The sequence below is a fragment of the Phaethon aethereus genome, assembly GCF_964289735.1.
Source record: "Phaethon aethereus genome assembly, chromosome: Z".
NCBI classification, from domain to species: Eukaryota; Metazoa; Chordata; class Aves; order Phaethontiformes; family Phaethontidae; genus Phaethon; species Phaethon aethereus.
In genome coordinates this window covers 88,389,693-88,406,087 of record NC_138577.1, presented here as the reverse complement: position 1 = coordinate 88,406,087, position 16,395 = coordinate 88,389,693, and the positions used below count along the sequence as shown (strand labels likewise).

General features: G+C 40.3%; 1 protein-coding gene across 1 annotated transcript in view; it reads left to right on the top strand.

Annotated features, from left to right (window-relative positions):
• The window catches only part of KIAA0825, a gene marked incomplete at its 3' end in the record, with an annotated part of 225,582 nt that overhangs the window by 31,447 nt on the left and 177,740 nt on the right, over window positions 1–16,395 (top strand). The window contains exon 4 of the mRNA XM_082013187.1: window positions 6,735–6,905. Within this exon, the coding sequence (XP_081869313.1) occupies window positions 6,735–6,905 (171 nt within the window). The remainder of the gene's footprint in view (window positions 1–6,734; window positions 6,906–16,395) is intronic.

Sequence of the window (16,395 nt, the reverse complement as noted above, 5' to 3'; positions counted from 1 at the left end):
AGTATAGCTACTCTTACAATATTATGCTCTTATGTTTATGATCTATAGAGATACTTATTTCTTAGCCCCCCCCTATTTGAGGTGTTTGTAATGTTTCAAATTATGTATATTTTGTGCTAACTTTTCTTTTAATTAGTCTAAGTGAAAATAGTTTTCTATTATTCTCTGTTCTGATGATTTTATATTAAAAACTTCAGTAAAGTTACTGTTTACTTGTTTGGAGTGTTGTGTTGAGTTGTTGGTAGAAAGAGTGGTTTGCCAGCTAGTTAAGTTAAAATTGTTTTCAGCTAGCATTTCAAGCCTAAGATATAAGAATGAAAATAATTTAAGGAAGCATGCTTATCTGCAGTTTAGAAGTTTTGAGGCCTTGGAATGCTTTCAAAAGTCTATAGAGATACTTATCTGAATTTTGTGTATGTGTGTAACTTCATCTGCACAAAAACAAATGCCATTTTTTGCTGTTTTCTAATTAATCTTATTCATAAGTGTATCACTAAACCTAGTTGTTGAAAATTATGATGAGAGTGGTTACATTTTGGAGGCTGTGTTTGCACTACGTGCTTGTCTCAAATTATCAGCATCTGAATCTAAATATTTACTGTTAACCAAATGTCATAATTTGTGCAATGAAACAGCAAAACCTTCTGTATGTTACTGATTCCTGACTGTGTCAGCAGAAATTTGTCTCTGAATGTTACCTATGCTCTTTCTATCTAGGTTCTTTGATAATCTTTTCTGTATAGCTCCTCCAATTGCAGGAGGATTTTCCAGTCCTAAGGAAGGAGGGAGAAAAGCAAGAAATTGTGGGATGACCATTGCAAGAATGTCAGGTTTTGAGTGATTCAGCAAATTAGCATAGGGGAAGAGGATCCCTAACCTGGGTTACAGTGGATCTTCTGTTCTAAATTACACAACAGCTGACTAAACTCCTTTGGGTTTAGAACATTTGAAAATGCAACTTTTTATGCAAGAGTTTTTCCATATGGATGGTAGAACTGTTTTGGCTTAAATTTACCTAAGAACCTGGATTAATTCTATGTTAAAGAATTGAAGACCCGTGGATTTTATGTTAAGATGTTAAAACACCTTTATGAGAATTTTGAGAACTAAATTAGTATTTAGGTTGCATAATAGGCAAGGATAGAACAGAAGCTTTAGATTGTTTTGAAAGGCTGTATTTAAAAAGTAGATCAAACTTGATTTATGCTTTATTATTGATGTGTGTTTATTGTAACTTAACACTACCTTAATATGGAGGATGTGGGACCTGGAGTATTCTGCTTGTTTCATGTATTTTTACATTTTATACTACCAGGCCTCCCCTGTCCCCCACTTTCCAATGAACAGCTTTTATTACTTATGGTTGTGGCATTGATGCCTTCACTCAGGGCCTCTCCTCAGGTTTGTAATACCTACAGTGGCCATATTTTCATCCTTACACTTGCCAGTATTTGAGGTTTTCCTGTTGCTTTGGAAAGGATTGCAAAATGCATTTGTCACTTTTTTGAGATCTGAACAGAAACTTGAGATTTAGTGTAGTCCATCTCTAACCACTAGTTTAGTAGGATAGTTCATCAGCTCGGTCAGAGTGCTCCTTCCTACCTCCTGAAGACTAATAGTATGCTTCTGTCCAGATACAACCAGCCAAGTGGTCTCTGGTAAGATGGACTGCTTCATTCTTCAACAAGTGTGGCATGTCCTTCAGATCTTAGGAAAATTTCTTCAGCTTCAATCCATTCTGATAAAGTGAAAGGACAAACTTGAAAATAAGTACCCCTGGTTTCTCTAATGCTGTATGACTGTATCAGCTGCTTTGGCACCAGCATAGTCTGGCAAACCTTGCACAATTTTACAGACATTCAATACTAGTTTTACCTGGGGCTGCTTCTTCTCTAAGGAAAGCTCTCTTTGTTTGGGATGACAGACTGCTGCTGCCTGTCATTTGATGGTTGGGGTGGTAAATTAGCATGCCAGAAGAAATTAAGTACCCCTTATGCCCCCTTTGCCTCTATGTCATAGGAAGTTAAAAGTACAGATTTTCTAAATATAGGGATGTTAAGAGGATGAAAGTGTTGAGCTTATTCCTTTGCTTCCTTCCAGTTTTGTGTAGTGAACCATCATGATTTATTTACTTGCTACAAATAAATGCAGTGCAGGTTCAAGTTAATTCAAGTAAAATCTTTGTCTTTTGCACCTCTCCTCCTCCCTGCCCCCCAGAAATGACCACAGTCTAGATAGCTGAAGCCTAAAGTACTTTCTCTTCTTTCCTCTTAGCAAAATAATTATGCTGTCCTTGGTGAGGCCAAAAGACATTTTTCCAGAAATTAGCTGTTCCTCTGTGGTTTGAGCCTGAAAACTAGAGCTCCTTAAGAGCTATGCAACAAAGGCCTGGGTGCACTAATGGGCCTTTAATGGCCCTGACCAGCCTCCTCTGGGGCCTCCACCACAGCCTGCCCATGAGACCTATTTCAGCCAAGTCCCTGTCTGAGCTACATCATAGGTGTCATGACGTCTGTCTCCACCAGAGCCATGTCTGCGACTGGCCATGGACCTCATTGATTCAGATGTACTGGCTTGAGCTTGAACCTGACTTATGACCATGGTTCTGCCTAATGATCACTGAGCTGTGTCTGACTCTTGGTTACCCTCACCAGACCTGATCCTGACTCCAAGCTGTGAATTAACTTCCTGGCTCAGCCTCACATTTGCATCATCAACATGAACTTGGCTGATGATCTGATGAACCTGGTACAGGTTCCCTCTGTACGGTTCTTCTAAATTGCTGTAGATGAGCTAAGCAGAATTGTGGCTCAAGCTTCTTCTTCCAAAAGTTGGACTATCCAATAACATGCTTTTGTTAACCAAACACACAAGAAATAGCACCAGTCTTACATAAGAATTAGTCTGTGTGTGTGTTTCTGGCATGCTTATGCTTCTGCACCTGTAGAGACTGCACTTTTTAGTAAGACCTGTGGCTTCTGTATGAGCAAACAGAGATGGAACAGTGCCTTTCAGTGATAGTTCTGGATAAGTCATGTGGGTGGGTCCAAGATTACCACACTGAGTGAAGAGCCTGAAAAATTGTGAGCTGTGCAGAATAACACATAACTTCTTGAGAGCTATGTAAGTCAGCAGTTCAGAGCTGTTACTGGACCAACACTTGTCCTTTCAGATACCTATTGCACTCTTACCGTCAATTTTGTTTGATAGCCTGGTTCAGTGATACATCAGCGTGATTTGTGCTGATTGCTAACGTGAGGGTATGCGGCTTGACTCATCCATACTGTTGCAACAAAAAGCTTGTGTAAATGATGCATGAATCTTTGTCACATCCTGATCTTTGTCTTTCATGTCAAATGTAAGTCACATTACATTTTCTTTATCACACAGAGTGGGTTGACCCTGGCTGGACCACATATGCCCACCATTTCCATGTCCACAGTTTTATCATGTATCAGAAATGACAACTTATTTATTTAGTGCCTGATGACCAAATGGATACCTAGGTATTCAAAGTTTGATTGAAGAATCTTACTTATATCCCAGACTGTCAGGTTTCGGAATATTGATGGCAGCATTTAGCTTTGAAAACCACTGACCAGGCTGCTTGAATGAGCACATTACAGTCCATTTTTCAGCAGAGGGGAATGAAAAGGCATTTCTCCTTAGACATTGATCTGATTGGACAACCACAAGACAGAAACATTTAAGAATTGTGTAGCAGCACCGTTAAGCAGCCAAGGCAATGACATACAGAAAATGTGGAAACAGATTTGTAAGTCTTGTAGAAGATTGTCATGAAGAGTACAGGCCTCCATGTGGACAGAAGTGAGATAGACAGGAGGATTCACTATGATACATGTTCAACCAAGTCTTAGTGTCGTGAACCATGGAGGAAAATCAGCCCTACTCAGAGAGTAGTGTATGAGTACTCTGAAAAAGTTACTGAATGGATCACAACATAGGATGTTAGGTCAGAGGACTCAAATAAGTCATTTACCTAGGTGACATCATATGGAAAGAGAGACATTCCTCTGTGATGAAGATGATCCAAAGCTGTTGACAGCACCCTACCCAGTTCACAGAGGACCATGCAGAGGGTGACCAGAAGTACACGAAGCTGATCTCGGTCAGCCGTGAATTGGAGTTAGCGATGGCATTCCAGTCTAATTGCAGAAGAGAAGGAAGCATATAGGAGGTTACATGATACAAACCACCTTCCTTCCTGAACTGCCTGCAGTTTGCTACTATCGTTCTTCTAAACTTGATTTTTTCAGCATGTCTGAGTTTAATTCGTGTAGTCCTTGTAAAAGGAAATACTTGCAGCAGAATCTTTAGCTACAGGCGTACATCAGCAGGTGTCTCCTAGTGTCTCCTAGCAACAGGAGGTGTTGACCTCATGTTAAAGCACTACCTTGTGAGAAGAATTTCTGAAAAGAGACTGTATTGGGTTTGCGTGGCAAGGTTGTGGTAGTGGGAGGGCAGGCTGCAGGGGTGGCTTTGTGAGAAGTTGCTAGAAGCTTCCTCCACGTTCGATAGAGCCAATACCTGCCGGCCAGAAATGGTGGTAGTGCCTCTCGGATAACATAGTTAAGAAGGGAAGAAACCCAAAAAACTGCTGCACAAATGCAGCCGGGGAGAGGAGCGAGCGCGGGGCAGAGGAGCGGCCCTGCGGCCCCCGGCTCGGGGCAGGAGGGGCTCCGGGCGCCGGAGCAGAGGGTCCCCGGCAGCCCCGGGGGAAGCCCCTGCGGAGCCCCACGGGGGAGCAGATCCCCACCCGCCCCCGGGGAGGCCCCACGCCGCAGCGGCGCAGGGCGCGAGGAGGCCTCCCCCCGGGGCGGCGGGAGCGGCAGAGCCCGGGGGCGATGAGCTGCCCGCAGCCCCCGTTCCCGTCCCCCCGCGCCGCTCGGGGGCGGGAGGGAGAGAAAACGGGGAGCGAAGCTGCGGCCGGGCAGCGGGGAGGGGCGGGGGAAGGGGTCTGGGAGCGGGGTGCAGTGCCCCGGCCCCTCCTCGGGGTCGCTCGGCGATCCACGGGCCGGATCGTCCCCCGGCGGAGCCTGCGCGGCCCGGGACGGGCCCTGGTGAGTGACCGCTGCTGCCCCGCTCTCGCCCACGGGCCTTTCGCTGTGTTTTCTGTCCCCGGCCCAGCTGGGGAGGGGAGGGATGGAGCGGCCCGGGGGCACCGGCCTCCGGCCGCGATCAGCCCGCCGCAGAGCATCACAAGGTTGTGGTTATGGGAGGCAGAACTAACATTCCATTGATTTTTATGGTATGATTTGTGGGTTTTATATCTTGGATCTGTTATTTCTGGCTGTCTGCAGACTCAGGCAGTCATTTCAGGTCAGTTAAACTCAATTTATATTACTTAGTTTTCAGGTAAAGGAGAGAAATTCTCTGAATAGCAGAATATCTTTTTTTGGAAGTTTAAGACTTAAAATTGGAAATCCAGTGATAGAGATATTATTTACTTGTTATTCAGAGAGCAAAGACACTAACAGAGGCAATTAATGCACAACATTTTCTTTTGCCATTAGAAATGTAAGGGACTAGCATGAATACATCTGTTTGGAACTTTGAGGAAATTCAGATGTGGATGCAAAACTCACAGTTCAATCTCTAAGGCTGCAAAACTGGAATAGCAAATTAGGGAATTTGTATTCAGAGCTCAGCTCTGCTACTTAGATCTATGTCTATTTAAAAGTGATTTGTGAATACCTAAAAAAAATATCTAGGAACTTTGAGGAAAAAGGGAAGTACTGAGTGCTTCAAAATTGCAAAGGTAAATGAGATTTGACACATAAAAGTACGTTTCAATCGATTTCTATTTGTTTTCCCGTTTCAGAGCTTCCCTTTCAAACTACCCTGGCTCTCACTCTGACACTTTCTGCATAAACTGTTCTGCTGATGTTACATCTGCAACAGAACTGCATAGGAACATGGTATCAGCTCACCACAATTTGCATAGAAGTGCAAATTTGTTACATTTAAAGAAGTTATAAAATTAAAATACTTGAAACCATGTGGTTTGGTAATACTGAATTGGAAATGGCTCACAGTCTTTTATAGTCTGACTGTGCTCAAATCAGAGTTTCCTTGGTTGATGTGACATGATTATATATTATGATTACAAGTGTTAACCTTTCAAAATAAAATGTTCAGTTTCTTCTTTTAAATACCAAATGCTTATAGGTATAATACTTGCTGATATTTATTCACTGACAGTTTCACTTGTTTTCAAACCCCACGTATTTAAAGTTGTGGAGTGTTAGATTGATGTTTCTTTTCACTCAAATGTCATATTCATCAACTGTATTGTGCTAGCAGATTGTTAAATAGACAAGGTGACTTGCAGAGTGACAGTGTAGTGATGTGATGTCCCAAACCATTAAAATACAGTAGTGATGTGGTTTTTTGCTTTTGTTCAATCAGTTTTTGCAACACAGTGTTTTTTCTGTAAAACACAGGTGCGAAGGTTTCTGAGTAGATCTGTTGCTTGAAAAAATCCTAGTTAATGCAAAACAAGACCTTGGATTCCATTCTAACTTGCCAGATAGTTGAGAAATGCCAAAGATTTAGGAAGAACTAATACAACAGTATTTTGTACTGAGGAAGAGATGCATTATGCTATGATGAAAATGAAGTTACTTGATATATTATACTTTCTTACATAATCAGTTTTGTAGGATCATTTTTAAAGCAATAATAAAAGGTATTTTACGATTTTACTTGAACAGCCTCCCAAGAATACCACAAAAAAGGAAGGAACTTCTGCTTAACACTGTATCAACTCAAATGTCTGTCTCAACTTATCAAACTCTTTTTATTAATGGAAGAAAAAATCGAAGAACTCTCTGCAGAAATTCTGTTGGTGCCTTCATTTATGGAGAAGAATAAGAATATTCAAGGTAATGAACGCTTTTCCATATTATTGATTCTACTTTGTGGAAAAGTATAATTTTTTTATAATTTTCAACACTAATTACCTAATTTATGTCATTGTATTTTAATAAACAAGTTTATTACCATATCCACTGAGAATCTTTTTGAAATATGCAGATTTACGTTTGAGCTCAATGACTTGTGGAAAAGAACTGATAGTTGTGTGTAAAGATGTGATATAACATCTATAACATCATATCCCCTATTGAATTATCTATAAAATCCTGTGTTTCATGTAAGACAAAGCAATACATGAAGTCTGAATTCTTTGAAACCGTGACTGTTTCTGAACTTGGTCTTGAAAGCTGCCTTTTTCAAGAGAGAAAAACAGTGGCTTGAACATCAGTTTGATTTATCTTAGTATACATGCAACCAAATGTTTTAGTTTATAGTCCTGCTTTAACCTATAGTTCTCATAAACACTTAATAATATGTACTATGTTTATTATCATGGTTATCCCACTGGCTTCACTGGGTATTTTGTAGAAGTAGGCTGTACATCAGAAAGTAAACTGCTTCATGATCAAGCCTCAAGTTTGCATTTGCTTCGGATTCCAAGCTCACTCTCTTTTTCATCTATTTACATTCATGTCATATGAGGAGAACCTGAAATCCTGAAAATTCAGGTGAATAACACCTTGCAGGTCACAGTGTGATCATAACTGTTCTTCTGCTCTGCCACTTCTGCCAGTAGAGAGATTCCAGGTCACTAGAGAGCAAGTGGTTTCAAGAGCTTTGATTATATTGCAGGAAAGGATCAGACCAGAAATGAGGGCAGGCTGCTTAGGGAGGGAGGGTAGGTGGAGTCAAATATTCAATAGCTCTCTAGTCAAGCTGCAGGCAGAGAAGAAAGGTGTTTTGGGAATGTGGTCTCAGAATGCTAAATGGATAAAAAAATAGAAAAAGCTTTAAAAAAGAAGAGTTCTGAGGCACACTTTTTGTTGGTGGGTTCTTAATCTGAAATACTGACACTGAAATAAAGGAATACATGTTAACCTGTGTATTTTTAGAATATACATCAAAGCTCAAATAAAATTTGCATTCAGGTTCCATTTTTGCTAGTGGTTTCAGTATATTTCTGCCTCCTTTAATCTCTCAGTTTTTCTAGTTCTCAAGAAATGTTAAACTATTCTACACTATGTTTTACGCTTTATGACCTTGATCCTACAAAGAGGTGTTACAGTAAAGTTCTCACAGGGCTAATGTGAAGGATAGGATATACAGTCAGTAAGGGTAATTTTAAGTGTTCTTCTTACTTGTATGTTCTGCGATAAAATGTAAAAAAAGTGAAAAACTGTTGAATGGGAAATTTATTTGATATGTTTAGCTAACTACACTCTGACATGTGATCTCCAATGATTCAGAGAACTTAATGATTGCAATGTTAACAAGAAATACTTTACTTTTCAGGAAGTGTATTTAGGACTTTATCCTGCAGGCATTTCTCCAAGTTTAATTACATTCAGAACTGTTCCTCAAAAGTATGTTAAGCCGCTTTGAGGCATGTTCTTTTAGAGTAATAGAAGTCCTTAAACGGTACCTCTACTTAATCAAATCTGAATTGAGAATGTTACTAGATCTTGTTGTAGGAGGCAGTCTTCTGAGTAGAAGGCCTGTTCTAAAGAAAACATCGAATTACTTTTACCCTGAAACACAGATGAAGGTAAATCTTTTACAGGTGATGTTAGTGAAGTCATCAGATGTACCTTTGTTTTTAGTGTTGCTGTTCTGATCAGGTGGTTTTATTCAGAAAACTTTGCTTGGTTATATCAGTTTCTGGAGAATATGTGAAGAGAAGACATGGCCAGAGAAATTAAAAAAAAAAAAAAAGTCCTGCTAGAAAAAAAGTTTATTGGTGTTATTTTCACTTCATATTGTCAGAAATCTCAGTTGTAGTGATGAAGTGAAAGATGATTTGATATGGGAGAATGAGAGCTGTGTTCCCAGTAGTTCCAAGTTCTGTAAGTACCAAGAGGGATTTAAGATTTTCTCTGTTGATGTCCTATATTGGGCTGATAATCTTATTTTTTTAACTAATGAAGGCCGAGTTTTGATAAGAAGGATTTATTAGAATCCCTGCTTTGTTTTCATCAGGACACATAATATGTGACTACAAAAGACAATGGCCATCTTCTGTACTTATTTGGAAGACTTCTTACTGGAATTCTTTTTTAATTTAACAGAACATAGAGTACGGATCTGTCCAAAGCAGCTTTACATTAACTCAGGTACAAGTAGCAGGTTTACAGTGCGGCACAGGCTGCAGAACCAGCCTAAAAAGCAGAGCAAATTAGCCCAGATTGAACCGTGTGCTGCTGTTGTGAGACAGTTACTTGTACTCTCTCTCACTGGTTTAGAGCTAGGTTGGGTGTATCCAAACTACCCTGCAGTCACTGCAGTGTAGGCGTATCTGAAGTATCGGTCCTCTGCAAGAAGTACTGCTGGTAAATTAAGAGAAGCTATCCAATTCATAAAAGGTAGGCTAATATCCAAGTGAGCTGAAGTTTCCCTAGGCATCACATAGATTGGAACCTTGCACTTGCTTCCTTTTCTTTTTCGTTGCTTTTAGTATTCACGGGAGCCTTTTTATCTATGTAACTCATGCAGAGATGCAACAAAAATAATGTTTTTTCATGTGCTTGTGTCAAGTGTTGCGTTTATGTGTATAGCTATTTCAATGGCAGTTTTAGTTGATTTTTGTTCAGCACATCCCATGGTACTTCAATCTTGATATATAGAACATGTGTAAAGTTCTATCAGAAACAAAGTAGTTCTTTGGATGGTTCCTCTTTTTAAATTTTTTTTTGTCCCAAAGATGGCATCTGAGTTTTATCTAAACCAGACGGTTTCTTGGCCCTCATTTTTCCCTAAACCCAGCGATGACAAAGAGCAATGGCTGCATAAATTGGATGTAAGAAGAACACTTAGGGTTTATCACAGAAGAATCAAAGATTTCATATCTTCTGACAGATTGTTTGTACTCTTAGGGGGTCTTAAGAGGGGTCAAATGGCTTCTAAGAGTTCCTTAGCTAGATGGTTAAGGGATTGTATTAGGGAGGCGTATGTAGTTAAGGGTAAAGAGGCTCCCAGGGTTTGTAAAGCTCATTACACTAGGACTATAGCTGCTTCTTGGGCGGAGAGGTCGAAGGCTTCCACATTGGAAATTTGCAAGGTGGCCACCTGGGCTTCTCTTCATACTTTTTCATTGCATTATCGCTTGGATGTAGTCTCTTCTGCGGATTCTGCTTTTGGTAGGAGGTTGCTTGTGAACCAGAAAAGAACAGTGAAGAAAAGAAAGACGTGTAGTTCACAGTTCTAGCTGGCAACAAGACAAGTTTCTTTGCAGTGTGCACAATGGAATCCTATGAAGACCAATTTAGGTGGTTGAAAATAGATGTTAGAGGGAAGTACTGCCTACCAGTGTTCTCTGATGGTAACCCCATGGCAGACAATAGCACCAGAGGAAACAGTGAACCAGAGTGAACTCTGCAGGGAGGTGGATGTAGAGAGGGTTTTTAGGTGATACAGATAGTTCTTTGAGTTCAGTTTGAGAGTTCTGTATCCAGCATCTTCTGGAATATATTCAGAATCCTCATTTTCCCAAATTGTTTTGCATAGATTGGGAAAAAAAAAAAAAAGAACTGCATTTTTCACTCTTAACTTCTTTTCACTATTCTCCATCAGTTCTTCTTGATTTTATTTTTTGGCTTTCCTTTTACCAGACCTAACTTAGCATGTATTCCTCAATGAACAGTATGTACATGCCAAGTTTTGCGCTTGCTTTCAAATTACATTTGAGTTATCTAAACACAGTTAAAAAAAGGGTAGTATAAATACACATTTTATCTACTACCAGTGTAGTATTCAAGTTCTCTCTTAAGTCAAATAAAGGAGAAAATCATTAAAAGTTCCCAGACAAATAAATGGTGATATGGTTTTGTTCCATCCCTGAACTTTAGTGTGGTATCTGGACAAGACTGCTACTCTAGCTTTCTGAGGAAAGGTATCCCTATTCTTCTGACATTTACAGAACATTTATTCTCAGTGTTGCATAACCTCACTTCATTCCACTACAATCAGTAGGTTTCAGAAAATTAAAGATGTAGCCATCTGCTGTTTTTTCTTGACTAGATGTTTAACCCCTTCTCCTGCAAGTATCTTGTCATATCTTGTCTATATCTTGTGATGAGATAGTCTACTTCTCTATTTACATTCAGTTGAAATTCCTGATATGTTTTGACATACCTAGTACTTGCAGCATCAGAGGAGTTCTCTTTGAAGGAATCTGGAACATTCAGATGCAGTCAAAGGTTAAGCAGGAGATTTTGGTTTAGAATCCTGCCAAATTGCATTCTCTTCCCATCTTTAAGGTAGATGTCTCTTCCCTCTGGCTTTTCAGAAGCCTCTTGTTGAGACTTTTAAAAAAATCAAAAACATCTAACGTACTTTCATCTGTCTCTCACTTTTTTTTTCCATTCCAGTGAGAAAGGTGAACTTTGGACAGATCATATAATGAGTACTAAGAAAAGCTTTTTCCAGTGGAGCTCTTTGAAAACACTGTGGGCAAAGTTGTCAAGCCCTTAGGTTTACAAGCTTTGCCTCAGGGGACTGGGAAGATTTGCAAAGGTCTTTCCTTCACAGCATAAGAAGAAATCCTTTACTCTATGTCCATTTCTGGAAGGTGTAATAAAAGGAGTGTGGAATCAAATTTGAGGTGCATCCTCTTAATAGTCTTTGAAGTTGTAAAGATTCAAGAAAGCAAGGTGTGCTTTTTGCTTTGGTCTCAAAGCAAGATGTTCAAATAGCTTCTTTAAGAAGTATATAGCTTCAGCAGATCAATCCAAAGTGGAGATGGAATTTTCACTAGGAGGGAATTTGATTTCAGGTGGACGTTTTCTGTATTTGTGTTATTACAATTTGCTCAGTGTAGTACAACAAATAACATGTCCTTTATTGAAGATAAAAAGCAGGAGAGTTTTTTAATCTATAGCTAGTCAAATATTTTTTGTTTCTTCTGCTTATTTATATTTGGAGGTCCGTGGTATTTCCCATTTCTACAAAATGTATTATTTCCAGTACAGTTTCAATAAGAGTTCTGGCTGAGCTGGATGAATCTAACTAGTAAGCCACTTTGATGGTGCAGTTACTTACCTTATTCACAGTCAGTGAGCTGCTAAACAAAAGTTGTCCTTGATGCATTGCTATTCTAAGCCACTTGCCGGATGATATCACAATGACTGTTCTTATATGCTATGAAAAAATAGGAAATCTGTGAATTCTGTAGAAAAAATAATTTAATAGAACTTCTTACAAGGAAGAAAAAGAATTATATTAACAATGCAAGAGGTCTCACTGTCATCATCATTACAAAACCAGAAAAATACTGACTTGGAGAAAGAATTAAATACATTGAAGACAAAGGGGACATAGGCAAAAAGATTTTTTTTTAAAGAGAATAATAATCCTAGACAAATTCTAATATGTGTAAGGAAAGTTGGCTGAAGAGTTTTGATTTCAAGTGAAGCACTTGATATAATCTTGCTTTGAATATTTACTATCAAAATTATTCAATCTGCCTGGCTGGTAAACTGAAGGAAGTACACAAACTATGAGCAGTTTATCAAGTCTGTAGAATATAAGTTTCAGGAAAGATATAGCAAGGATTTGTGATTTGTCCAATGTTCCTAATAATCAAGAATGGTGGAGGTGTAGAATATGCTCTGGAAAGGGAGCAAGTACTAAAAACCAAGAAGTTTTCCTTCAACCTCCTCCTTCTTTCATAACGTTCGCTTCTTTCTGCAAATTCTCTCCTCTAAGCAGCCATATGAGAAGGATTGCGTACATTTCTGTCTGTCTGTGCAAATGGAGTTTGAGGTTTGGAATTTGGGAGGAGAGAGGAGGCAAAGAATTTGTGTAATAAACACAAATTGTGTTTAGGTAGGGATACTTCCTCTGTCCCGCTGACTGCCTTCCTGTCTGCAACTGGGCTGAGTAGCTTCACTATGACAGCGGTACCAGTCTCTTGAATAAAGCTGCACTTCTATTTCCCAGGGGAGTTTGCTGATTAGGGCAAGACAGACAGAAGACAAGTGAAGAAGTAGCGGGACAGGAAGGGGGTAATTTGATATGTATTTTTGTGGAAACAGTGTTTGAGAGGAAGGTTGTGGTATCTGAAGTGCAGACGCTTTGCAGGGGCTATGGCTGGTGTTCAGTGATCAATGTAAAGCGTGAAAGGAGCCCTTGCTAGCTGGTGGTTAAATTGAAGAACATTGAGGCCAACTTTACCTAGGTGAGATTGGGAAAAGCAAAAATTTGGGAACCCAAAGGAACTCAGTAAAAGATAGATTTGACTTTGGGGCTTTTTTGGGAAGACCAGAAAAGGTTTTAAATGTGTGTGAGCTTGCATGCACAAAGATAGATGTATATGAATACAGGGCAAGAGTGCCCAGGCTGTTAGTTAGAAAAGGAGGTGGGGAGATCTAGTAGAACCTGTTAATTCAAAAGTGAAGGAACCTTTAAAATGACTGATGCTGGCGGAAACATCATTTGGCTCTTCGCCTCTGGTCCTGGACACACAAATCTGCCATCAGCTAGATAGCTATTTATCGCAGCTGTGAGTTCTTAACAGGTAAGGCAGCCATTCCACAAATGCACAAGGATTTTAGGTTAAATGTTCAAGGTTTTCTTTAAAGTCTCAAGTATAAAAATAAATAACTGATCTAAGCAGTGACAGTCAGAGAATGTGAGTTTATAGGTATTCAGTTGTGCTTATAGTTAGAGTCAGATGTTATACCTATAAAAAAGGAGAACTGCAAGCAAAAAGAAGTCAAATTTAAGGTAGAAAACACAGAATAGAGAAGAAAGAAAATATCAAATCAGTTAGGGTTTTTTTTCATTCTGGAGTAATTTCTAAAGAAAACTGTAGGAAGCTTCATCATAAAATACATTAAAACATTTTTAAAAATAAGTAAGCTTTTGATGCTCTCTGTAACATATGTTGAATGAACAAGGAGCTAGATGACCTGGTTAGTCTCTTCTGCTTTTATATTCTACCATTTTATCTTTCATTTTTCCCAACTCAAATCTGTTTTTCCCTGACATCTTTGAAAATGCAAACGAAAACAGTGCTTGGGAAAAAAAGACCACAAAAACCTTGAAGCTTTAGAATGCTGTATAGGTGTATGAAAAGCAGAGTGTTCATTTTCAGAGGGTAAATTGGTTAAGGGAAAGATAAAATCCTATTTGTGTAAATGAAATCCTATGTATGTCCAAATACTGGGTATTTCACAGAAAAAGAAAAGCTATTTAAACCTTGGCTGTGTGTACCACCAGTAGCTTCAGGTGACCAAAGACCTATAAGTTTATGCTTGGAAGATAATCTTTAACAATGCTTGACAGCACCCAATCATTTAAAACTTCTTGGTTTTAATTTCACATGAGATACATTAAATTAGGAATATCTGCACCTGTGTTGTTTACCAGCTTTATGCTAGGAGACAGATTTTTAAAATGCCATATTGTTTGGTTTCATTCTCACATTCCTTTTTAAACACAGATTCACAGAATCACGGAGTGGTTGAGTTTGGAAAGGACCTTTGGAGGTCATCTGGTCCATCAGACCCTGCTCAAGCAGGGCCATGTACAGCCAGTTGCCCAGTATCATGTCTAGGCAGCTTTTAAGTACCTCCAAGGATGGAGACTCCATAGCCTCTCTGGACAACCTTTTCCAGTCCTTGGTCATCCTAACAGGAAAAAAGTGTTTCCTGATGTTCAGAGGCAGCCTCCTGTGTTTCTGTCTGTTCCGGTTGCCCCTTGTCCTATCACTGGTCATTACTGAGAAGAGCCTGGCTCTGTCTTCTTTGCACTCACCCTTCAGGTATTTATATACATTCATGAAATTCCCCTCCCCACCCTGAGCCTTTTCTTCTCGAGGCTAAACAGTCACAGTACTCTCAGCCTGTCCTGGTATGTAAGATGCTCCAGTCCCTTAATCATCTTCATGGCCTTTTGTTGGACACTGGAGAGTATGTCCATGTCCATGTCTCTCTTGTACTAAGCAGCCCAGAACTGGGCACAATACTCCAGGTGTGGCCTCACCAGTGGAGAAGGATCACCTCCCTCAACCTGCTGGCAATACTTTGTCTAAAGCAGGTCAGGATCCAATTAGTCTTCTTTGCAGCAAGGGCACATTGCTGGCTCATGTTCAGCTTGGTGTCCACCTGGACACCTTTTCTGCAAAGCTGCTTTCCCGCCGGGTGGCCCCCAGCATATATTGGTGTTCCTCCCCAGGTGCAGGACTTCGCAATTTTCCTTGCTGAAGTTTAGTGTGCCCATTTCTCCAGCCTGTTGAGGTCCCTCTGGATGGCAGCATGACCCTCTAGTATATCAGCCACTCCTCGCGGTTTGGTGTCATCTGCAAACTTTCTGAGGGTACACTCTGCCCCATCATCCAGATCATTAATGAAGATGTTAAACAGGACTGGACCAGTACTAACCCCTGAGATAGATTAGTAGTTACTGGCCTCCACCTAGGCTTTATGCCACTGATTACCACGCTCTGGGCCTGGCTATTCAGCCACTTTTCAACCCACCTCACTGTCTGCTTATCCAGCCCATGCACTGAGAGCTTGTCTACACCTTGTCCCATAACAGGATCTTTTGGGAGACAGTGTCAAAGGCCTTACTGAACTCCAGGTAGCCAGTGTCCACTGCTCTCCCCTCATCTACCAGGCCAATCATTTTTTCATGGAAGTTTATCAAGTTGGTCAAGCATGACTTCTTCTTGGTGAAGCCATGCTGAATACTCCTGATGAATTTTTTTGTCCATAATGTGCCTGGAAATGCTTTCCAGGATTAGTTGCTCCATCACCTTCACAGAGATTGGGGTGAGACTGCCTGGCCTGTGATTCCCTGAGTCCTCCTTCTTGAAAATACGAGTGATATTCACTTTCCTCCAGTCTTTGGATACTCTCCCCATTCCCATGATTGATGAAAGATTATTGAGAGTGGCCTTGCAATGACATCTACCAGCTCCCTCAGCACTTGTGGGTACATCTCATCAGGACCCATGGACTTATGTATGTCCAGTTCGCTTAAGTATTCCCAGACCTCATCCTCTTCCACCAATGGTACATTTTCCTTGTTCCAACCTTACCCCCTGGCCTCTGGGACCTGGGATTCCTGAAGGCTGGGCTTGCTAGTAAAGCCTGAGGCAAGGCATTCAGTATCTTAGCCTTTTCCATGTCTGTGTAACCAGGTCCCTCACCTTATTGAGCAACAGGCCCACATTTTCTCTAGGGTTCCATTTGTCACCTGTGTACTTATAAAAGCCTTCTTGTTGTCGCTGACATCCCTGGCCAGTTTTAGTTGCATTTGGGCTTTAGCTTTCCTAACTTCATCCCTGGATGCTCAGACATTGTTTCTGTGCTCCTCCCAGGTTACCCATCCTTGCCTCTA